We start from the raw sequence: 26286 nt of genomic DNA on the forward strand, positions 1-26286 counted from the left end.
GAGATTTTTCTTTTCATTTGGAGTATTTTCATTGTGGATTCTTCCTAGTTCATTATTGGATAGTGTTCTCCACTCATTTAGTTTAGCGTACAGTATTTTCTGTTTAATACTATACTAAAGTTAGGTTAACTATTGTATTTGTTCTCGCACAATTCCATAGATAAGTGTTTTCTTCTCAGACAAAGTGGTTTAGTGGTTGAGCCTATGCACTTTAAAGCAGAAGCCTATATGTTTAGGCCTAGTCACTGTTTCACTGTTCATCCATGGACTAGTCACTTAACTTTCCCATGCTTAAGTTTTTAAAAATATATAAGTAATACAATGTATATCATGTTCTTGCAAAGAGATTGTTAAATCTTTTGATGTGTTTATTCTCCTTAGCAATCAAAATACAAAGTAATAAACAAGGACCAATGGTGCAATGTGTTGGAATTTAGTAGAACAATAAGCCTTGATCTTAGTAACTATGATGAAGATGGTGCATGTAAGTATTACTCTTATTACACTAGCAATTTATGAGCAATTACTGAAATGGCAGAAACTTAAGTTTATAGTATTTAGATTTTCAATAGTATAAATATAAACTTATGTTGTAACATGTGAAAGTTTAAACAAATCAATGTTTCTGTGATCTACAGATCAGTTGTGTTTTCCGAAGTGTTATTATATTTTATGATGCCTTTTTATGTACCTTCCAAATCCTTTCTGACTTTCTAACTTAATTATCTTTATTGTGTTGCACTAAGCATCTTAACTTATATTATGCCTGTTGTTTTCATGTTAATTATAACTATACTGCTCAAACAATTAAAGGAACACCTTTTAATCAGAGTATAGCATCAAGTCAATTAAACTTCTGGGATGTTGATCTGGTCAGTTAAGTAGCAGGAGGGGTTGTTAATCAGTTTCAGCTGCTTTGGCGTTCGTGAAACTAACGACTGGTGCACTAGAGGGGCAACAATGAGATGACCCCCAAAACAGGAATGGTTTAACAGGTGGAGGCTACTGACATTTTTCCCTCCTCATCTTTTTTGACTGTTTTTTCACTAGTTTTGGATTTGGCTATGGTCATTGTCACTACTGGTAGCATGAGGCAATACCTGGACCCTACAGTAGTTGTTCAGGTAGTCCAGCTTCTCCAGGATGGCACATCAATACATACCATTGGCAGACAGTTTGCTGTGCCTCCCAGCACAGTCTCAATGGCATGGAGGAGATTCCAGGAGATAGGCAGTTACTCTAGGAGAGCTGGACAAGGCTGTAAAAGGTCCTTAACCCATCAGCAGGCCTGGTATCTGCTCCTTTGCGCAAGAAGGAACAGGATGAGCACTACCAGAGCCCTATAAAATGACCTCCAGCAGGCTACTGGTGTGAATGTCACTTACCAAACAATCAGAAACGGACTTGAGGGCCCGATGTCCTCTAGTGGGCCCTGTGCTCACTGCCTGCCACCGTCGAGCTCAATTAGCATTTGCCATAGAATACCAGAATTGTCAGGTCCACCACTGGCACCCTTTTCTTTTCACAGATGAGAGCAAGTTCACCCTGAGCACATGTGACAGACGTGAAAGGGTCTGGAGAAGTTGTGGAGAACGTTATGCTGCCTGCAACATTGTTCATCATGACAGGTTTGGTGGTGGGTCTGTGATGGTCTGGGGAGGCACAGGGGTGCGGAAATCCAACGCCCGACTTGTCCGACACGGGTAAATTGACCGTCGGGCAAGCATGTTTTCTGGCTTCAGTTGTCCGCGGACAAGTGCAATTTTTATGGAGAAAAAAAGGATTACATGTGCAGTGCAGGGCACATTTTTACCACTACTTTCAAATGTTAAACATTTGGGTACGTACTTCCTGTGAAAACAGTTTACTTAGGCATGTTCTTCATGTCTCAAATTGGTATTCAATATTGTTTACAAAATGATGGCTGATTTTTCAAAGGGGAAGCACTCTTGTGGTCTTACATAAGTATTTTACCCTACTATTTACACGCTTGGAGATGCGGTCATTTTTTTCATGCCGACATTACGATGTAATTTGATGATTTTTCATTATAACTTTTATATATTAAAAATTAATTTTTTCTATATAAAAATGCAGTAATTTCACCTACAATGCAATTGTTTTCGCCACATAAAGCTTGTTAGGCATTTGATCTTTTCTGAAATTTGCGATTTCGCGTAGGATGTGATATATTGAGGAGTTAAGAAATTTATTGCGTGACATCAATTTTGATGAGCTGTCTATAGATCGCTTTTGATTAGATAATTTTTCATATAAAACAAGTTGGTTTCGCGCTGTCAGTTTTTTAAAAATAAAGAAAACATTCTAACGGTTTCCAAATGTTATAAAATATCAATAAAAATCTTCACTTAGACGCGATTATTTTTTTTCCCCCAACAACATCGGTAATATTTACTTCTTTGGAAATGTAACCTCTTGCTGAATTTCGAATACATCATTAGGAATTACCTGCGTAACCCATAATGCACTGCGGTAAGCAAGTTGTTCTCGCTATATGCGTGTTGTTGAAACTGAAGTAAGTAGCATCGCGGATGAGAAATGGATCATTTGTTGATTAAAACTGGCACAACAGGCCTTGAAAAACCTAAGAAAGAGCAGTAAGGCCACTGTGAAAAAAATACGGACACAGTGAAGACAAAAAAATGTAAATGTCGAGATTAAAGTCGACATGTTGACTTTATTCTCATAGTTTATTTTGTCATTTGAATGTCGTAAACTAAATTTCATCTTAAAATGAATGTTTCATTTACTAGATTTTCTCAAACCCTGTCATAAATTAATGTAGCACATTAAATGCTTTATTTTAAGTGTTCCCCGACCCAGTTGTTAATCTCTAAACCAGTCTGTTAATCTGCGCGCTTCTTAAACTGACTTTCTCTTGCAATGAGAGGCGCCGGCAGCAATCGCCGCACATTGACTTCATGATATTCCTGCTCAATGAACATTCAGAATACTAAGATAAATACTTGATATCTTTTTCACGATGAAATGCATTAAAGCATGTATTAGACATGGGGGGCACGGTGGCGTGGCTGTAGTGCTGCTCCCTTGCATTATGGGGTTCTCAGGTCTACGTTCAGTGTAGAAAGGTTTATGGCAGGTGTGACGATGCTCCATAAAACTGGGTACTGTATTTGAATGGGTATCGCACAGGTTTAACTGAAATATTGTGTAAATGTTGGGTTCGTGATCTGGAGGTCGGAGATACGAACGAAGAATTCAATGGATGTTTTTCTGAGCAGGCTTTCTTTATTGCATGTTTGCTGTGTCTACCGTACGTACTAAACCCCCAGTTCCTAGCCTTTGTCTTTCTCCATATAACCAATCACCACACGATAAACGTCTTTGTGAAATTAAAACTAGTTATAAACCTAGACCTCAGTTTTCAGAACTTTAAAAACTATTTTCGTTATACATGTTTAATTATGCCATCCATTCAGAGGTCTAAACTTATAACTAGTTTTAATTTCACAAATACTTTTATCGTGTGGTGATTGGTTATGTGCAGAAAGAAAAAGGATAGGAACTGGGGGTTTAGTACGTCAGATAGAGACATGAGTCTAAAAGTAAGAAAAAAGTTGGTTCAATTGAAAAAGCGTTTTCTAAAGCTGAACGCTCGAAATGTTGAGCGTTATGCTAGGCTGTTCAATACTGCTTCTTTAGAAGAGTTTGACCCACAACCAGCTGTGGAATTCTGGCTGTCACCTGGCAACAGGCACATCACTCATAAAAAACCTGAAAAGTCATCAGCATTCACTTCTGCAGGACCATCAGTCCAGGAACCATGCAGTTCAGCTCAAGCAGAAATGAACAGCATTCAGCCCATGCTGTCTGAGATAGTAAAGATTCTTGGGGGAGAAGATGTTGCAAGACAAAAGCTGAAGAACATGGCAGAAAATGAATCAGGACAGTGTTCTGTTATGTAACTGTAATATATGAAAAAAGAACTAGTGTAGCTATAATGAAGGCATTGTTTATTAGCCAGTTAAAATAAGGGAATCTTTTATATAATGTTCTAGAGCAAGGTGGCAAAATACTACCCCCTGAAAGAACTTTTTTCAGTTTTAAAATGGAAGGCAGTTTTATATAAATAAAAGAGATCAGAAAAAATAAACTATTTTTCACTTATGTTATTTGTTTATGGGCAAGTGAATTTAACTGGCGCACAAGTGGATTTTCTAAGTTTACATGTCCGTGGACAAGTAGAAACAAATTTGATTTCCACACCCCTGAGGCATATCCATGGTGGGGGACACAGACCTCTACAGGCTAGACAACGGAACCTTGACTGCCATTAGGTATCGGGATGAAATCCTTGGACCCATTGTCGGACCCTATGCTGGTGCACAACAATGCCGGCCTCATGTGGCGAGAGTATGCAGGCAGTTCCTGGAGGATGATGGAGTTGATACCATTGACTGGTCCCCACGCTCGCCAGACTTAATTCTAATAGAACACCTTTAGGACTTTTGTTTCGGTCCATCCGACGCCACCAGGTTGCACCTCAGACTGTCCAGGAGCTCAGTGATGCCCTGGTCCTGATCTGGGAGAAGATCCTCCAGGACACCATCCATCATCTCATTAGGAGCATGCCTCAATGTTGCCAGGCATGCATACAAGTACGTGGGGGTCATACAAACTACTGAGTACGGTTTTGAGTTGCTGCAATGAAATTTTGTCAAAATGGACTAGTGTGCCGCATCATTTTTTCACTTTGATTTTCGGGGTCTTTGAATTCAGCCCTCTGTAGGTTGATAATTTTAATTTCAATCAAACAATGTATTATTCTTTCATTCCTAACACATTACCCAGTCCATATCAGTATAGATATCCAGCATGAGTGTTCCTTTAATTTTTTGAGCAGTTTAGTATAAGCAAAATAGACTTTTCCCAGTTATTTAAAAGCTGTAGTAGAAATGCAGCACATTTCATTTATGTTCTCTAATATAGTTTGAAGGTAAATGAGCTATTCCTTTCCCTTTTCCTATCAACACAGAAAAACATTCTGTGCAATATTATGCCTGCCACCAGCTTTATGATGCTTTATTTTTATGCCTTTTAACTGACTTCTATGTTCTTTTAAAATGAATCACTTCTTTTAATGTTTCTCTTTTGTGAATTATCTACACTTTTATCTCTTAATTGTATTACTTATTTGGTGATTCCTATCTTGGATCCTTGAAACTTGATTATTTCTAAGATTACAGGCTAATGGCTATGGCCTTAAACTTTAAATCTTCTTCATCCATCCATCCATTATGCAACCCGCTATATCCTAACTACAGGGTCACGGGGGTCTACTGGAGCAAATCCCAGCCAACACAGGGCACAAGGCAGTAAACAAACCCCGGTCAGGGTGCCAGCCCACCACACGGGCACACACACCCACACACCAAGCACACACTAGGGACAATTTAGAATCGCCAGTGCACCTAACGTGCATGTTTTTGGACTGTGGGAGGAAACCGGAGTACCCGGAGGAAACCCACACAGCACGGAGAGAACATGCAAACTCCACACAGGGAGGACCCGGGAAGTAAACCCGGGTCTCCGAACTGTGAGGCGGCAGCGCTACCTACTGTGCCACCATGCCGCCCCAAATCATCTTCACCTTTTATTAAAATATTTGTGTTACCAGTAGTTGTTTTTCTCTCTCAGACTTTGCCATCTTTAGTTTTTCCATCTCACAACTGATTTAAGTTGTTGAATACCATATTTTTGATTGTCCACATTTCCTAAACTTATTTTAAGCTTTTGGGTAGGTACTCTGATATTAGTATACCCAAGGCAAGTGTGCTCTCTGTCTCTATCTGTTTAAAAAATCTTGATTGCTCACCCATATATTTGTCATGTCTTTTTTGAAGATTCTAATAGCCTACAGATCTTATATCTGGCATGGTGTTAGTGTTTTGAGTAGAACAAACAAGAAAAATTTTACACAAATGTTTGGTCTCAATTACTTTTTTATACAACTAAACACCCCTGGGGTAGGCTTTGACTAACTGAATTAACACTGAAATGAAGAATTAACTGAAAAAATGCCCAATTTTATCCAAAATTAACTTCATAATATTTTTGGTTTTATTATAGTGAACACATTTATATTATTAAAGATCACATTTTTACTTTATATTGGTTATTATTCAGGTGGCACAAGTGGTACCCTTCAGCACTTTGCAGCCCAGTTCTGCTCCAACCTCTTTGTGTGAAGCTTGTATGTTCTGCTCATGTTTATGTAGATTTAATTGGGGCTGTGGATACCAGTAGGAGAACATGGTTTGTATTTCAGTATAAGCTACCATGTATAACTGTGTTTGTCTGTGAATACGTGCTGCTATGCACTGGCATTCCATTATAAGTTTGTTTTCTGAATTGCGTAGGCTCCTGCGCCTCTGGGTTTAAAAAACTGGGTTCAGAGTATGGGTAGTTGTGTATTTATTTGTTCCTTTAATTATATAATGTTGCTGTAGTGTACCTCTCAATTAACTAGACACATCTTAAAGGAGAAAGCTTATCAGCATTTGTTTCATTGAAACATTTTGTGTCAGTCTTAGAATGTGACATGTACTTTAAATCTCAGCAGTTAATCTTTAGTGTGCCTTTGTGAAATGGAAGCAAGAAATACAAGGTGTTCCAAAATGATATAAAATAAATTAACGTAATTTTCTCAACCATCTTCTTTTGTACGGTATCATGGGGAGCCAGAGACAATCCCTGTGGCATAATATTTTAATTCAAACTAAAATGTTAATTGCAATAAAATACTGTACTTCAAGGTTTTTACTTACTTTAATTCAGGTGGGGTCCTCACATTCAGCCCTAGAGGGCTTCAGTGGTTGCAGTTTGTTCCTCCATCCTAGTTGCACAGGAAGGATGGGAGGTAAACAAAGCTATACTACACTCACTACATGCTTGGGATCCGAATTTAATATTATTCCATCCATCCATCCATTTTAAATCCTATTTATGCATTTATAGCTTGTGGAAGTTGGAGCATATCGGAACAGCACTGCATACAAGATGACAACCAACTCCAAATGTAAGGAACCATACAGCACAAGGCACACTTGTGTACACCACACATTTACATATAAAGGGTCAAAACTGAATGTTTTTGCAATGTAGGAAGAAAGACCCACATAGACAGATGTTACATTTTGTGATTGTTGCTCATGATCTATGTTTTTGTCAGTATTAAATCTAGGAGTCACTTATTTTATTTTATGATACATTCACTTTTTTCATTGTTACATATTAAGTAAAGGATGCAAAAAATGGATAAAATACTGCAAATGTGAGACCTTTGAAGTTTTGTGAAGCTTGAAAGCAAGGTGTGACACACTGCAGATATCAATCTTTACATATGTTTTGTTGTTTATTTACCTTTGTTTCTGTCTTCAGACTTTAGTATACTGCCTTGTAGCACTGCAGGTCAAAGTATGACATGTTAAGATGTGGCTGTCAACTTCCTTTCTAACTTTCCTGGCATGAACGTTATCTTTCACTAGTGATGCACATTCGGCTTGTTTTTCCCCTCAAGGTCAAACTACTGAACAGTTGTGTAAATTCCCGCTGCTCAAATTCAACAGGTGTAGGTTTAATACAAGTTAATTTAGGTTTGGTGAAGTGATTATGATTTTTGAGCAGTTTTTTTTTTTCTTCTCAGAAAAACTAGTGAATAGTTGATTGGTAACGGACTTTCATTATGATTTTTTAATTTTCAGCCAGTAACCACAGAGGTGCATCTTCAACAGATATACTGGATTTATTTCTCATGTTGTAGAAGGGTAATCTTTACCTGCTGTTTTAGCTGAATTTTTAAACTTTCTGATCCAGGGCTTTATTGAATTTTCCAGTCTCCTGAAATATTACTGATGTCTTGGAGTCTTATTTATTTGGGTTATTTAAATAATATTCTTGTTTTGTTTACTTTGCTTTTAGGGCCAGTCTTGCTGGATGAATTTGTGGAATGGTATAAAGAGCGACAGATGTCCTAGCACTTAAAATGTGGTAGAGCCAGCATAATCATTATCACATTTGTCAACCGTTTAATTATTGATTAATGTTTGTATTTACGTGCATGCTGCTTTCAGCACGATTTTCCAGAGACAGGAAAGCTCTGTGTTCACTGCGCAGCCGGCCAAATGCTTAGTGTGGCATTGCTCATTGAAGGCTGTTCAGTATTTTGAAATGACACTAAAGTTGGTTGGAACTTCCGACGTTCACACTGTGATGTGTATATTGCTGTCTGTATTTTGTAGATGTGTATAAAGAAGCTTCATGTGCACAAAGAGATTTTTGGTTTAAGACATTTTTTGAATTGCTGCTTTTATGTCTATACAGTATATAATTGTGTTACATTATTTTTTTAGAAACATTTAAAAAGGAAAAAACCTACCCTGTACAGCATTTTTCATTATTAATATTATTTGTGGCTCATTTTTATTAGTAGAAATGCATCAAATGGAATTGGTCATAATCTAAAAATAAAACTGTAAATGTCTAAAGTCTACTGATATTTTGGAACTTGCAGATTTTTTTTAGTAATGTAATATTATTTTTTCTTTTACAGAGATGAAATAACTATTTCAGTTTCTTAGGCAGTGAATATGCATCCTTTAATGTAATCTTTATGTCAACTTGGTATTTCTATAGTATTCTGAAATGATCTGTGCTACATTAAAGGTTATTGTCAATGAAAGTCAATCTCACATTGAAGCTAATCATTTTGATTTTATTGAAGATTCTTGTAAATGTTTGCCCTTGGAAGAAATTGTAAGAATGTGATTTCAGGACCTGTGTGACCAACTATTCCGGGCCCTAGGTGCTCAATTTTGAGCCATCACATGGTGAATTGAAGCTTTTAATTGATATCTTAAAATTACTTTATAATTTAGGTAATGGAAATGTGCTTTATTTGCAGTTTATGATCTTTGGCTACATGAATTGCAACTGTAGTTTTCTTGTAGGCCATTCACAGAGAGACCGAATACTGCCAAAATATGGTGTCAATTTAATGCTCCACATGTATTCCCTGTAAATCCTGAATAATGATTTGATAGTTAAATTACTCAAAAATGATATCAGTTTTCATGATGGGATATTAAAACTTATGGCTATAAAAAAAACAAAGCTTCTCTGTCTTTTAAAAGGCAAAAAATACTCTTTCACGTGAGCGCTTTGAAAAAGACATGGTGTGAAGCGATACAGCTGTTTTTATATAAATTGTCAGAAAATAGTGGAATGGTGGCTCCACTAGGGAGAAGAATTACTGCAACAGGCTCTTGTCTGTTAACACAGTTGCACTCCATCTCCTTTCAGATCAACTTTCTCCATCTTTTAAATAAAGTCATGTAGGTCCTGGAATCACTGTCCTCACTTAGTTGCCTTTCAAGCACAATTTAAGAAATTTTAACGTTGTCTGATGCTGTCAGTTTTAGAAACCAGGAATAATTAATGCTGAAATTATAGTCATTAAATCAGGCGACCAAAATTCTTGTAAGCATTCTGGCTTAAGAATAGTTTCTTTGTATTTTTGTATAGTATTTCGTTTCTGACATTCAGTACTTCAGTTTTTTACATATGCTGTTAAATTAGTGCTTTACAAAGTTTGGAGGTTAATTAATATTTGGGATATTAAAGTTTATTATAACTATCCAAATCTGCATGTGAGTGTAGAAGAATAGACTCTTAAGTAGGCTGGAGTTATGAAGAATTGGTGAAAACACCAAAACATGTCAACAGGTCATCCATTTATTTAAAGTGTTTTGTAGTGCATGACACATTTTTACTTTGTTATTATTTTGATTTTTAGTTTTAGTGTTTTATTTATGTGATGTACAGGAACATTCTTTGTAACACAGATGATCGTGTGGTCATTTCTACATCAATAACTTGGTTTAAAACGCATCAAATGTACATAATATAGTGCATTACAAAGTCTCTTTCATTGATTATTTGTAAATATAGTTCAAACTTGTTACATTTAGATTCTTTTGTTTTTTGACCATCTTTCTAAAATGACAACATTACTAAAGGGCTGACAGAACATGAAATGGTATTTTGATAGGAGGAAATTATATTTTGATAAATGTGAACCATGTTTTGAAAACGTTTTTAATTAGGCTGTGTTCTATTCTTTTAATGCCTTACCCACAACTGCTGCTAGAACATTAGCAAGGAGCAACCCCTCATAGTCTGTAGAGGGTAGAGGAGAACACAAACTCTTTGAAAGGGAGCGCCAATGAAAACCTGTTGGAACCCCTGCCTTATCCAGACACCAAAGATCAAGTAGTTGTCTTTCATTATATCCCTTTATTGTGTGCCAAAAATAGAATAGTCAGTATAATAACCACAAATCCATTATATCTTGAAATGACTTCATCTTTTGCTGCTTACTTTGTTTTGTGGGAATTAATATAAATAATTAATTGTGAAATTGTATTTTTCCCTAACATGATTACTTTTATTGGTTTCTTTCAAGGAAAGAACACTTTCCAGGCCACTTGATGTTTCTAGAGCTATCCGACTATGCACAAGAAAAAGAAGACATTATTCAAGTAATTTGGATGTAAAATAAGATTTTAGTTGCCAAATAAATTAAATCTTTATTTCTTCCCCATTATAAAAAGTTAATTGCATTTTAACACTGGTTAAAGTAAGTTACAATCAAAACACATCCTGATTATAGACCCTCACTTATTTGAAAACATTCATCAATCAGTCATCCATCTCTCCTTTTTCTAAACCTTCTTAATTCATGTTTAAACTCGCAGGTAGCAACACTGGGCTGCAAGCTTCATCCATCCCTTTGTAGGAAGCGCCACACAGTTGCAGGACACAAACATACACAGCCACATCATGTAGGTTTTGATTTATCCCTTCCAGACAAAAAGGAGAACGTCTACAAATAATGGTTGACGGGCCAGCCTTCTATAGCACCCTGTTTGCATTGATAGTATTGCTTTTAAAAAAAAAAAAACTAACGAACCAAGTCCAGGAGTACAAATACTGTTTTTAATCATGCCTGTTATTTGCAAGGATGTCATTACACTGTGGCTAAACCAAAGTGTTTTGTTTATTAGCTAATTTATGCCTTGATGCACTTGGCGTAAATGGATCAGTGTTTTTTGGTCCTACTCATTTTCCAGTGATATTGTAGTATATTTTAATAGTGTCTGTCAATGCATATAATGAAATGGCCTTTAAAGAATCAAGGTTGGAAAACATTAAAAAAAGTTCCCAAACAATTACACCTTAAAAATTATTTCAAATCTGCCTTAACCTCTTCAATCTGCTTTTTTTTTGGAAACCTTGTTTTTATGAATTTCTGGACATTCCATGATGTTAAATCCAGGAAAGTTGTCATTTCTGTTTGCTTCTATAATACACTGTATAGTTTTGATCTTGTCACCCTGGTGATGGCTTTCCATTAGCAGCTGTGAAGGGACACTGAAGCAGAGGCCGCTTATCAGCTTGGTGTGCCAGGCTTCTATTCTGGGGTATTTGTTGACATGTGTCATTGGAGTCCACTGCTTTCTGAAAGAAGACCAAATCATCTTAAAGAATCAGTTATTGGGTCTAATAAATGGAAGACCCTTGCATGTTTTAAAAATAAATGTTAATTTGTAAGTTTCTTTTTTTTCTTTCATGGTCTGACTTTGCCTTTTTTGATTTCATCACGTCTGTAGCCATCTTCTGTTTCAGTAAACATCTGAGCCTATGGATAATGTTAACAGTGGTGCTTGCAAGTGTTCATATTTTGTATTGAGGTCATGGGTGCACCACTTTAAATGTTATGTCTTCCATGTTAGGAGTGTAATATACATAACTGTAAAATGTGTACAGTATAATATGCTTTTTAAGTGTATTTTATGTTTATGGTTTTCTTTTTTTAATACGCAGATAGCTATTGTCAAATTAAAGTAATTCCTGAATTTGCACGTTTGTAAGTCTGTTTCTTTAGCATTGATGTATTAAGAGTGCCCTTTCTTTCATATACAGTATCATATTTTTAGTGATACCATCCCAAGATGCTTTACAAGTGCTAAAGAATGACATTATTGTTGAATATATTATTTTTCACAGCTAGAAGACTTGCAGATCATGTAACCTGGATTCAATTGGTGAACCTCTTTTAAAGTTTGAATTAACACTGAATAAAAAAAAATATGCTAGGCCCATATGCCATTTAAAGGTTTTTTAAAACCCACCACTAAATAGGGAAGATGAGGATTAGGGTTTATCCCTTTGTTTGTTGTCTAATTCTTGAAATTCTGAATTAATTTACTGAATCTGCTCAATACAGCTAAAGTCACAGACAGCAAAGGCGTATCCATGCATCATTGTGAGCAGCACTGGGCAAGGCATTAGGCCATCAAATTGATTTTCAATACTCTAGTCACACTGTTCACATTCACTGTTACAAAAACTGAAATTAGATAACTCTACATAAAGTTGCTTTTCACTGTTTTTTTTTTTTTTCCCACTACTGCCAAATGCTTATTTTAATACTCTGATCCCAGTACCTGCCACAGATTTTATTAAGAGGCACATCTTCAAACCAGTGAACATAATTTGGTAAGATTAGAAGCTGCAACCTTAGACTTTCATATTGCCTAGTTTGGAAAACTAACCTGAGTATATTACATCAAAACACTTCAACTATTTATTTAAACTTCCAGGTTTTTGTAACAATAATTACAATTCTAAGTAATTACATTAATATGGTAAACTGTGTTGTTTTCCTTTTTCATATATTCAGCCCATTTTTTCTATTGAATGGCAGACACACATATAAAAATATGAGCTTTAAACAGGCCAATTTTCCTGGGCATTAATAAAGGTGCTGTACTGAAGGAAGACATGGAATTCTAAAGAATACCCAGGCATGTTCCGTTAAGTAAACTTTTTTTTTCCAGTTTCAGACAGCACATCTTTTAGCCAATGTGCTTTGGATACAACCAGCAGAGCAAGATTAGACAACAAGCTAGCAATATAAGAAAACAAAATCCATTAGAATATCCTTCCTTGAAGGACCCAATTTCTGACCAGAAAAAGTCTAAAAATAGTTTGATTACCAGACACGGGTCTTCTTTCAGCATGGTGAGTAAGTCCAGCAAAATCTGAATCTTGGGGAAAGCCACAGCAAGCGGCCAACAGAAGCTGATAGCCAGCAGGACCTCTGGTAGCTGCAATACAATCTTGGCTAACTTTCACATGTATTAAGCTTTTACAGTTTTTAATCCATCAAATATACTGTATTAATAAAAGCAATCACATCAAAAAACCTAACCTCTCATTTTTGATGTGCCTTTCCTCCATATTTAAGTCATATTCAAGTAAGAGTTGTTTAGTATTTTGGGTAGACGTAAGATTAAATATAATATCTGTTGTAAGACTTTGTGGGTATTCTTCACTATTCTTTGAAATAAGGTCTCTTAATATATAACTGTGTCTTTAGATTTGCTTTTAATAACCAAAGTAGAATATAACCTGGGAGATTGGGGGCTGGAAAGGGGAGCAACACCTTGAGTGATTCCTCCGCACCTTTGTCATTTGCAGTCCGTACACAATCAGTCTTTGGATGGTAGTCATCCATATTGATATCAAAGTGATGCCATTTAGTTTGCATGCACAAAATTCAGAATTTGGAGTCATAATTTTGGCAAGTATGAATTGGCCACTAGGGTGTTTCCCACCTGCGATAACAGATTTGTCTTTAATTGCTAACTTTGTAATAAATAGAACCTTATCTGAGATTCAGTAGCTTCATAATCACACAAGTGCATGATAAAAAAAAAGAATATCTGGAAAAAGGGTTGTGAATGAGAATGTTCTCCTGGAGATAAAAGCAAGTTAAAAGTGCATGGTGTAAGATTCAGGTACATTCAGGGACTTGGTTAATTGGTTTGGAAACATTTTATGTTTTGCAGTTACTTGATCAAAGAAACACAAAATTTTTGTTTATTATACAGTATATTTCTGTATCAGTGAGTCTCACAAAAAAAAAAACTAATGGAATGAAATTACATGAGCTAGTAGAGAATAGTAAATCCTTGCTTTTTAACAGCACTTTACAATGTCATGTACATTACAACATTATACAAATTTAGACCAGAACAGACCATTCAGCTCAACAAAGCTTTCCAGTTCTATCCACTTAATTCCTCCAAAATAACATCCAGTTAAATTTTGAATGTCATTTAAGTTATACTTTTTATTAATCTACAGTCATGCACTGACTTTCATCTCCATTTGGGACTGGCCATTTGGTTGTACTTTGGTAACAAAGTGTACAGATCATTGCAGCTGCGGCTGTCACCAGTACACATACTGTACTTTAATGACTGGCATAGAGTAGCACAAACCAATCTTTGCATCTTGATGACTGCATAATGGGTCCTTATAAGGGAAGGGAATTAGCTATGGAGAGTAGCGCCAATCAAAACAAAGCTTAAACGGCTCTCCCAAGAGTCAGAATGTATGACATCCTGTGAAATAATAATAATAATAATAACAGCAAAGTAATTATTACTATTTACAAGATGTTTCTATCTTCTTGAGGAAAGAAAAAAGCAAGAACCATCTGCACAGACCAGAAACTTAAAAAGATGTGCCAGCTCTGTGGCATAGCCAATTAATGCCCAGAAATGCAATGATTTTGTATTTATATACTTATTCCTAGTTTGTGGCCATTTCCTGGATAGAATATCAGTACAAGGATGGCCAATTGTGTATATGTGGCACCCCTGGGCAATTGTGGGTGGAAGCTTCCCTCATTCGTTGATGAGATCGAAGAGCGACATTCCCCCGTGGAGAATGGATGTTACTCACAACTGTATGTAAAATTCAAGAGCTGGTAGGAGGTGTTTGGGTTCCTCTTGGTGACCATAGCACATCTGCAGCTGAATGTGAAGTTGAAGAGTGGCCCCACTTGGACATCGTAATGTACTCGCATTTGCATGTGAAATCGAAGTGTGGGGGAGGAGGTGCTTAGATGGGCTATGGCGCCCTGAGGCCTAAAGCTGGCCTAAGTACAGGAAGGAAGATAGAAGAGCGACTGCTACCTCTGCAGCTCCACTACTGCGCCTTTCACTTCTTCTGTGCAGAGGGCATCATTCTGTGGTTGGCAATACTACTACAAGTATGTGATTTAAAAAAGGCATGCAGCCTATAACATCTGGTTTTCAAAATTTCCAGAACATTATTGCTTTCATTTAGCCCTTGGCCATTAATTGCTGCATGAATGTTCTTGATATTTTTTTCACTCCACATGTCTATGGTTCTTTGTGGGAAGAAAAACTTTCTGATGTTCGCACTCATGAAAACTTTAACCTTAATTAGTTTCCACTTTTGTCCCAATGTTCTAATTTTAAAGTAACAGCCTGAATCCAATGTACAGTTATAATTCCTTTAGTCTCCATGTAATTAAGCAGAAAAGGCTCAGCTCTTTACATCTCTCCTCATAATTCATCCCCTGTAGCCCTGAAATCAGCCTAGTCGCTCTTCTCTGGACCTTTTCTAGCGCTGCTTTGTCCTTTTTGTAGCCTGGAGACCAAAACTGCTTACAGTACTCCAGATGAGGCCATACCAGTGCGTTGTAAAGCTTGAGCATAAAACCTCCTTGGGCGTGTACTCCACACATCGTGCTATACATCATAACATTCTGTTTGCCTCAATGGCTTTTGAACACTGTCAGGAAGCTGATAGCATAGAGTCTGCTACGACTCCTAAATCCTTTTCATCAGGTGTACTCTTGATTTTCTGACTGCCCATTGTGTATTCAAACCTAACATTTTTACTTCCTATGTGTAATACTTTACATTTACTGACATTAAACTTCATCTGCCACAAATCTGCCCAAGCCTATATACTGTCCAATCTCTCTGTAATGATTCAGTGGATTCCATATTATCTGCCAATCCACCTATCTTGGTATCATCTACTAGCTTAACCAGCTTGCTACTTATATTCCTATCCAAGTCATTTATATTTATTAAAAACAGTAGCAGCCCTAGCACTGACCCCTGTGGAGCACCACTCTTAACATCAGCCAAATGTGATGAGGCTCCTACCACCATCACCCTCTGTTTCCTGTGTCTGAGCCTATTCTGCCCCATCTACATCTGAACTCCCACTAGTTTGATACCCAACCTCTCATGTGGCACCTTATCAAATGCTTTCTGAAAGTCCAGATAAATAATATATTTTCCACTTCGATCTTATGATTATGTTGCTTCCCAATGCAGTTAAAAATGTAGCCTAGATAGGCTTGTGGTGGCTTAATAGCTTTCATATAGTGATGTAAAAATGCTGTTTTAAATAATAAAAGTATTAATAATAATAATTCATTACATTTATATTGCACTTTTCTCAGTACTCAAAGCACTATCCACACAGGGAGGAACCTGGAAGCAAACCCACAATCTTCCACAGTCTCCTTACTGCAAAGCAGCAGCACTACCACTGCACCACCTGTGAGTATTAACTGGATAGATATGGTGTGGCACCAAAAGTCTTGAGCCCAGAGCTGCTCTGTACATTTTAACAGATACATATCAACAGAATTATTTATTTTACCCAGTCCTGCTTTTTAATTCATAATAATAGTGTTTTGTGTCATTTGATTTCATAGGCATCACTAACTAAATTTCGGAGATTACGCATTTCATGTTAATGGTCATGTGCTCTATCTATCTATCTATCTATCTATCTATCTATCTATCTATCTATCTATCTATCTATCTATCTGTCTGTCTGTCTGTCTGTCTGTCTGTCTGTCTGTCTGAGCTGTAAAACATTGTCAAGGTATTCCACATGTTGGTCACCACAAAAACGTTTTTCAGATAAATGTGCCCAGTTGTCTACACATCACTGCCATCCTCCTGTGCACTTTGTAAGAGAAAAGTGTGATGTTCGGATGGTAGACTTGACGTGTTCACTTCTGGTTCTGGTTTGTTCTCTCTAGTGCTTGAAAAAAGGTTGTTAAAAATCTCTCCCAAGTTTTCCTCGTCACTGTAAAAGTGATCACATCCAAAATCTAATCTGTTATCATACCTCGAACATCTCTGAAGTTCATTAGGCGTCTCTATAAAAGTCTGAGGAGTGCTTATGTTCTTGTTGTCTGCACTTGCCAAATGTATCTCGCTCCCACACAATCCTCTGAAGGTAGTTTCAATAAGCGTGTCATCCTCACAATCTAACATTTTGTCCCATGAGGAGCAGCTGAAACCTTCTGGGTTTAATTTTTTGTCATTCATTTTAGTTTTTATGTCAGAAACAGATGAAATTGACCAAATATCAGTAGCAGTATCTTCAAGGACTGTTGTACAATCTGACATGTGTTTACTGTATCCGCACTCCGATTCTGTGGCGTGTTGCTCACTCCACGTCACGTTGCCTTGTCCTCTGCTATCCCAAGCTGTAACCCCAAAGAGTCCTTTTGACTGGTTGCAGTTGTCAGAGTTTGGCCTGGCAGCTTCCTTTAGCCCCAGTGTATTCTTGGTAAGTGAGTTCTTCCTAAGTGGAGGAGATGGTGTGGACCCACTTGAGTCACTCCGTGTGCCAAGGACGTTGTAGTTTATATCTTCTGTTTCTGTTATTAATTCTCTATCAATCCTAACTCTTTCCTCTCTGAGGTCTTTTCCTATTTTTTCTTTGCTAACTTCAAGATGTTCTCCATCTTTTCCCAATTCTGAAAACAAAGATGCTCCAGTGTTATCCCAGTCTGAGTTGTCAAAGGCAGCCCACTTAAAATCATCTAATTCTTCGTTAATGCCACTGCTTACATCTTTGCTTTCTGTATTTTTTCCACTAATACTTAGTAACTGTTGATTTGGAATGGATGGTGCTGATTCAATAAATTCACCTTCGTTATGCACAATTGGAAATCTTTCTGTGTAAGTGTTGCATCTTAATAAAGCTCTTGTCTCTGTTAGTACTGGCCAATTAAACCTGGGATTCCAATGTAAATGGTCTGAAATATGTGCTTCACTTACAGCAGAGTGGATAATGGAGTCTTGCATTTTTTCACTTGGCTTATCCTCACCAAGGTATCTCTGCTGGGATGCATTATAATTCTCTTCGTTTTCATCATTCAGTTTTACTGTTTGCCATTGTGGTTGAGGCACATGTGCATTTTCATGTGGGCTCCAGTCGTCAGTTTTTAAAATATAAGAATCTGTTAACTGATCATCTATCGAAGGGTTATGAATGATTCTGTCTAGGTCAACACTTGTAGTTAGCTCATGACTGCAGTTTCCTTGTACCTCATGGATTTCCTTATCATGTAAAAAACTGAATTCATCTGAAAGTGTGTCTTGCTCATTTTCTGAATCTTCTTCATTAAGAATTATTTTTTCACAGTGTTGAGATTGTGGAAAATCTGAATAAACATTGTAAATGTCAATATCTTCTACTTTCACTTCGCTAAAAGTGACTTGACTGTAGAAATCCTGCTCACTACCTTCATCTCTAACAGTTCCTACAAGATCGATCCGGCTTCCATTTTTTATATCTGGCTGCATGCAGTAAGAATCATTCAGGAAATGCTCTTCTCTCAGATTCCCTGGTGAGTCTTCTTCCTCTTTGTTCATATCAGATAGCAGTTCAGAATTTATTGTTTTGATTGTATCAGGGTCTTGATCTGTCAAGTTGTTTTGGAATAATACTATTTGGGGACACAAAGTCTCCTCAGGATACCTAGGACTGTTGTATGATGTCTCATAGATGTACCTGAAGTTCATATCAGAATTGGTGCTGTCTTTGTCACTTTCAATTGTCTCTTGAACAGCATGATCATTTGATTTAATGCCTTTAGGTGACTCCATCTGCACTTCCACTTGAATACAGTTGCTTTTGTATTTGTCATTCATTTCTGGAGTACAGTCGGACCCGGAGCCATCTAAAGAAATATCCTCCAGTGAAGTGGATGTCAAACTGTTGATCTTGATCTGATCATCCGCCGCACCCAAAGGATGGCTAATTTTATTTAGAGCTGGATGTGGTTTTGAAATCTGAGAACTTGGAACTGTTTTGCAGTGTTTTTCAGTTGCATCTGTTGGGACGTCTTGCTTCTGCTCTGGATCGGATATAGTAGAATGGATAGGAACTAAGCGCAAATTGGTGAAAGGTTCACTGTTATTTTTAGCTTGTCTTTGGCTCACTCCAACAAGCTCCATCCTCTCTTTCTCATCATTAATCTCAGTTCCTTCTGTGAAGGCATTGTTTTCATAAACATGTTCAGAGGCTGACATCTTCTGGGGACGAATTTTCTTCCACAGTCGCTCTAAGAAAGGTCGTGCCAGCAACCCAAGCACAAAGGAACAAATAAAGGTAATGACGACAGACAGGCAGACTGCCAAAACGAACTCAGACTGCGTCCTTTGTCTAGGCAGCGATTCAACATTTCTAACCTTTCTAACAGCTGCACCACTATTGTTTTTCTCTATCTGGACGTTGGTAACGGATATCATCTTCTGTGTCCCTCCGGTAATGCACACATAAAGCCCTCCATCTGTATCATTAATGTTCCTCAGAATCAAGCTTCTTTCCCAACTGAGCCACGTGGACTTTCCCTTTCTTTTTGAAAGTTGTCCATGTGGAGTCCACCAGTTTTCCAATGTGCAGTCTGAAACAGAAAAAGAAGTTTTTCATTGACAAAAGGATAAAATAAAATGATCATTAAAATTTAATCATTGTCCAATGTATAAAACACATTTTAAGAATAATTGATCACATGATTTATTTGTTTTGTAATTATACAGCTCTCTTTTCCCGTCTATAGATATTAATTATTTTATATAATCATGGACTTGGAGGTGTCACAGTCCCAGAAGGGAGTAAGCAGTATGTGATTGCACTGTCATTCAAATGGTGTGCTGGCTTGGTGGTCCAACGCTTTTAGGTCAGTCGTTAGCTCATCAATGGGGTGCTCAGGTCTGGGGTCTCTGTTACAAGTATATGTCCAGTCCTGGATCTGCAAGTAATCCTGTGGCACGGCTGGAGGTTATTATGGTTAGGCCACGGTTTCCCTTTGGCTATTCTGCTGATTTTTGATTTATGTTTCTGAACATGTTGTATATTTTCCATCTTCGTCACATTTTGTATTACTATCATATGTAGATTGTAACTGATATTCTTTGTCTTTTATCTGTTTAACCTTAGGGTTGAGGCCACATCTCTACCCTACATACAGTAAGTTTTTGGATGCCTTATTATTTTTAAGAGCACCAAACCAAACAAGCGTCACTATGAGTGTTTAATGCTTTTGAGTGGGCACAAAGATCGGCAGAAGATGGAGAAAGTAATAAATGCTTGTGTCATTCAGAGTTTCCCCTTCTGCTTTATGCTTAAATTCCTTTTTAATGTTATTTTGTTCATTTTATCCTTATTATTTTGTATGTTAATGTTGTTATGTATTTTTATTATTTGCCAAATTATGTGTTTTATGTCAGTTTTGTTGATTATGTGTTCCTTTGTGGGTGAACCCTCAAGAGGCGGGGCCACCCATACCTCACTGTAGGCACCGCCTCCTTCTTGCCCTTTAATGCGAGTTCCTTGCAGTTCACTTGAATGTGCGTTGGAGGGGAGTGTTGTGAGAAGTGCTCTTTCTCTGCTCTTTGCTGGTTATTTGATCCATTTGCTTCAGTTTATTTGATTACCTTTTTCGACTTTGTTTGATTAGGATTGCCTTCAAGCAAACTCCTTTGTGTCTCTCTTTTTCTTCTTTTGAGCTGTTTTTAGTCTTTTGCAATTTTTGTAAATAAATCTCCATTACTGTGTATTTTGATTCATTGTTTGCACTTTCATCCACAAACTGGAGGCTTGGGTTATATGTTGCAAACATTATTTATTTTTTGAACTTTTGAAACCAAAGCCCATTATCAAAGTTGACCGATACACAAAACAAGAGTCACGTTAAAAAAATAAGAACAAAAAGTTTCTTTGTTGCTAACTAATGTTAATGTTGTTGAAACTTTTGTTGTTAGAATTTATCGAATAGTCACCCTGCATACTTTGCAAACTGCTGACTTAAATGGAGTGGCACACTGAAAAGATATTTCAACATAAAGTCCAATCACTTAGGCCATCAATAAAAATAATGATGCCAGTACAACCCAAAGATACCTAAGAAAACTCGTCAAAGATGTGTCTGAGGCAATGTCACGTCATAACTATAAAATCAAACCTTCAAAACATCGAAATAACAAAACAAAAAAGGTTCATTTAAGAGTCAAAGGTACTATTGCTGTGGCATTAGCTTTTCTGCTCTTGTTGTTCAGTTCCTAGTGGATGCCTAAGGATTAATTTTTTTTTGGATTTTTCTGATTTTGAACTCTTGCTTTCATCTTTGGTTTTTAATATTTGGATTTCAGACTTGATGTTGGTTCTGCTCTGTTAGGTTTTGAAAGGTCACAGAGAACTTTGTTAAAATGTTTGCCCCACTAAACTCTTTAATTAAAATTAAAGAGCATTGTTTTTATTTTTTTTTCTTATGGTTAGCCCTCCCTATTAAGATTTGTAAGCTTTGTTTAGGCCATTAAACCCACTTGTTGTCTTTTTAGGGTTAGGTTTAGTTAGTGAGGCCTACCCAGGGCCAGCGTACCAGTGGCACCATTAAAGAGGATCAGGTGTTCGCTTAGGCCAATTCATAAGCTAGGGGTAAAGGCCAGCCGCACAGGTTAGCTACCGAACAGTCAGTTGGTGCCCTACCAGAGTTACAGAATGTGTAAATTAGGTAATAACCAATTTTAGTTGTGAGCATTCATTGTTACTTCACTGTTTATTGGGCCTAAAGATGAACTTACAGCTTCATTTGAGTAGTTGCACTGCTCCTCTCAGACACCCCTCTTCAAATTTTTCCTGACTCCTAAAGGTGCCTCACTTAAACCACTACAAAATGCTTGACATCTAATGTGTTCCCTCAGTGCAGTTTCTCATTGTTCAGTTTCTGAACACTCCATCGCTAGCCTCTGGTTAACTAACATGCATTCCTGGATTTGCCTCCTACTCCATGACAGCTCTGTCTATGATGAGAAAATTCTCATTTACTGTGTGTCGGTGGAACAAATGGAAAATGTGAAGACTTAAGTCTTTGTGTTACTTTACCATTTTTGGGGATTCCTTCAGGAATGTCACGTTGATTATGAATGTCACGAATGTCAGGAATGTCATGTTGGTTAGTCTGAGTTCTTGTCATAGCGCAGTGCATCATGACACTTGTGGAGTGCTTTTGTTTTTTTTAAAGAAAAGACCCTTTGACACAAGAATAGCTTCTCGTGTGATTTCACTTGTTTTCAGGATTTCTCTTGGCTTTATCTTATCAATTTTAATTGCTGCCATAGGTTTGGGTTGCCTCCGTGAGTTTAATCTTCTTGGAGTCAGCCATTCTTGACTTCTCCTTCTTAGTCACCCATAAAAACGCTTCATCACTCTAAACATCTGTCATCTTGCGTTGGTCATGCTTGGACAGTTTTATAAGACATTGATGTTACGATTTTTGGTTTTAGTGTCTGGGGATTAATTTGTGCTCACTTGTGTGCTGATACATTCAGTTCTGTTTTTAGCATTATTTACAGTGGTGGTGTGTTGCCTTTTTAAAATGGGGTTTTATTAGTAGGCACCTATGAAATTGTGTGCTCATTTTTCATGGCTGCAGCCATATTGTTTACACCAGCAATGCCCTTTGCTGACTGTGGTGCATTAATGATGGCATCCAAGCTTTTCTGAGTTCTTCCTTACATTCAAAACTATTCTAGCTTCTTTCTCAGATGCAGGGTGGTCCAGATCTAATTATGCAGATCCAGATCATCTGGATGACTTTGATTTATGCGGGGACGATTCCAATTCGGCGCAAAAACGATTCTTCATGTCGTCAGTTCGCACACTTCCCGATGTCCGGGATTTTTTCGGGTGATTTTCTATGTAATAAACTTAATAAGTTATAGTGTAATGAAAATTGCATAATTAGATCTGGACCACCCTATATTTCTAGTCAAGGCTAACCATTTCTAAACTTTTATGCCATGAATTGTTAGCTTTTGATTTGCTTTTGACAATATTTTTCCCTCCTTCCACCCCTGCCTGTTGATTTGACAACGTCTTTGCCCGCACTCAATCTAATTTTTCATCATCTGCTTATTAATTTCTTTTCCACTCATTCACAATAATGATTGTGTTATGAACTTGAAAAACATTATTAATTTATGGATAATGCCAGCCTCTGACTGTCTGCGTCTGTTCAAATTATTCATTACAGGAATGCAAGTTTGTACTTTTGATAGTAGGTCCTCTTTAAACATAAATAGAAAGAGGAGATTTAATTTTTTTGTTTATTTGTTAAACATGTGCCTTTAGGTTATGTGAAAAGGTAATTTCCCCTTGGGCATTAATAAAGTATATCCAAAAAAAAAGATAAATGGCTACTTACTGTTCTTCAAAGTGTCACAGCATGCAAGCACCAGTTTTTGTCCGGCATACACCGTCACTTCATATAAAACTGTGGTGAGTGGATCTTCTATTCCTTCACAGATCAGCTCAGAGTCTTGCATTGTGAGCAAATCCCGTCCTGATAGGTGCGAAGGTTCTTTGCAAAAAATGTGCTGTGCTCCTCGTCTGTCTTTCAATAATGGGGATGCCAGCCTTTTCAAAAGCAGCAGTCTGCAGTCACAAATCCACTCATTGTGGGCTGCCTCAAACTCTACCAGCAGGTTGCTTAGCATTGTTACAACAGTTGCGGGGATGTTGGCCAGCCTGTTATTACTGAGATTTAGTACCTGGTAAAAGATAAAAAATAAAACAAATATACTGTAATATTAAGGTAAAAAGTGCAGGAATCTAAACGCTAACAAGGGTTTTCTAAATATGTCTCTGCTTATCTCATCATCTAAAACCACATCCCCTGGTGAAGAGCACCCAAGAAGGTCAGCCTAGTGTTCTACCAATTCCAGCTCTTTGCAATTAATTCCCAGACATTCCCAATCCAGCTGAGAGATCCCTCCAGTGGCTCTGCTGCAGGTCTCCAACCCAGTGGGATGTGCCTGGATCAGCTTTAGAGGGAGACTCCTGGCTGGCATCCTTACAACATGCTTATATCACCTCAACTGTCTTCTCTCAATCCAGAGGAGCAGCGACTTTACTCTGAGATTCTCATGAATCGCTGAGCTTCTCATCCTATCAGGGAGTGTCAGCCCAGCCCCCATGATGCTTGTTCTTGCAATCTCTTTCTTTCGGTCATTACCCACAGCTCATGGTATTCTTTCTTGAAATGAGTTGATTCACCTCTCTAGATGAGAGAGATAAAAATCTGCCCTAAGTGGAGGAGTTCAAGTATCTCAGGATCTTGGTCTTGAGTGATGGAAGAAGGGAACGTCAGATTGACAAGTGGATTGAAGTGGCAGCAGCTGTTCTGTGGACGCTGCATTGGTCCATGGTGGTGACAAAACTCTCTGTTTACCAGTTGCTATACATGCCTCTCCTCACCTACAAAAAATATATAATATAAATTTCCTTATTCTGCAGGACTGTTAATAGTAAACATTTTCTGAGATTTTTTTAGGTATTGAAGATAAGTCTCGAGGTAGGGTAGATAGTCTTCTCACTAATCATGGCACCAGAGAGTGGTGATGTGTTGCTTATGGATTAACACAAGCAGAGGTAACAATGTAACTACGCTCTATACACGGGACAATAATGACCCAATAAAGGTATAAATCTATAACTCAATCATGCAAATATTTATTTAAGATGGCTTCATTGCACCCATGCAAACATGAAAATGAAATGAAGAGCAAGGCAGCCTCTATTATCCCACATACTGCCAGGAATCAGAACTCTAACTATCATCTGCAGAAGGTGTGTGAGCAAAAGAGATAGGACCCCACCTCAGGCCACTCATCTCAATTATCCCCACTCTTATATTCAAATTTAGGAGTCAGGAAGCCAGGCAAACCCAGTCACAGGCCCTAGGATCTCACAAAGCCTGCCAACCTTCTACCTAGTCTCCTTAGTGAGGTTCTCCGCCTTTGTGTTGTTCATATAATCCTCAAGCCTTCTGTTACTTTAATGAGACCTCTAGTGTGGTGTGGCATGTTGCCCTGCTTCCAAGAAACTAAAGTGAAACTCAAGCATAAGGGCCACTTTATACTTCACGCTCAAAATGGTTACACATATGCATCATGGCTGACACACGTTCCCAGTGTTGTTTTGACGTGTCTTCTGAGCACAACATCAGAAATTAACGTGACGCACGTATGAGTTGCAGTACCAGCAAAAATATGGGTGGTGTGAGTGTTCAAGTTTTGTTACGTCACATCAGCATTGTTGTTTGATGGATGGTTTGATGTGGTGAAGCAAATCATCAAACTTAAATGCTGCCATATAAAGTATTTGTGGTGCTTGTCTTCATGCATTTCTTGCATAGGCAATACAAGCATCTCATATCCCCCATCATAATGACATGATACATTTAAAGGTCTCACATGCAATCTGTATCTCTGTTGCCATCTTTTTTTTGCACCTTCACAACTGCATCAGAATGATGATGTCTTGCAGTGCCACCTGGTGGAATCCTCCAGATTTACTTGAAGTACGCATGCAGGTATAGACAGTAAACTGCAGTGTCCTCAAGCACACATGTTGCATAGTTTAAAGCATGTCCCAGAGCTTAGGCTCTAACTCTAAAAAGTATTTTTCATCTTTACCAATTGTGACTAAGTCTCAATATAAATCAAACTGCTGGCTTGTTATATGTTCTAGACAGGAACAGAGTTTCTTGCAGTGGGTCTGGGCCTGCCTCTGTGACCAAAGCTGACATGGTGAATAAAAGTTGTGCAGTTGGAAGCCTGCAGAGGTGCATGAGATCCAGGCAGACATTCTGAAACCAGTGAGCACTGTCGAGGTGTTTTGGCTAACTGGGGTCTTCAGTATTTCATGAAAGAAAGTGACAGCACCACAGGAGAGGTGGTCTCCATTTTTAGAAAATTTGTAATCCAGCAGCCAAGGGATCACACTCATCAGTCTATCTGGTAAAACCTGGATGGGGTGTGTTGGAATGGAAACCTCTGTTTGTGTCCTGATCTGGCTTTTGTTTTTCATTTTTTTGCAGCTATTCTTTGAAAATATTTTGAAATACCGTTTTGAGGATTTCCAGGAATCCAGTGGTTAAGTTTTGTTTCAGTGCATTTTTAATACCATACCATACCATACCATATTTATTTGTTGAGCGCTTAAAAACACAGCATTACAACTGACCAAAGCGCTGTA

The 26286-nt window shown here is 37.6% G+C and overlaps 1 protein-coding gene across 1 annotated transcript in view; it reads left to right on the forward strand.

Moving 5' to 3' along the window:
- dcun1d4 (DCN1, defective in cullin neddylation 1, domain containing 4 (S. cerevisiae)) overlaps window positions 1-11961 on the forward strand; it is a 72002-nt gene extending 60041 nt beyond the window's left edge. The window contains exons 10-12 of the mRNA XM_039751185.1: window positions 382-484; window positions 7963-8870; window positions 10505-11961. Of these exons, the coding sequence (XP_039607119.1) occupies window positions 382-484; window positions 7963-8018 (159 nt within the window). The 3' untranslated portion in view covers window positions 8019-8870; window positions 10505-11961. The remainder of the gene's footprint in view (window positions 1-381; window positions 485-7962; window positions 8871-10504) is intronic.
- The last annotated feature ends 14325 nt before the right edge of the window (window positions 11962-26286 follow it).

The sequence above is a fragment of the Polypterus senegalus genome, chromosome 4 (genome assembly GCF_016835505.1).
Source record: "Polypterus senegalus isolate Bchr_013 chromosome 4, ASM1683550v1, whole genome shotgun sequence".
Classification (NCBI taxonomy): Eukaryota; Metazoa; Chordata; class Cladistia; order Polypteriformes; family Polypteridae; genus Polypterus; species Polypterus senegalus.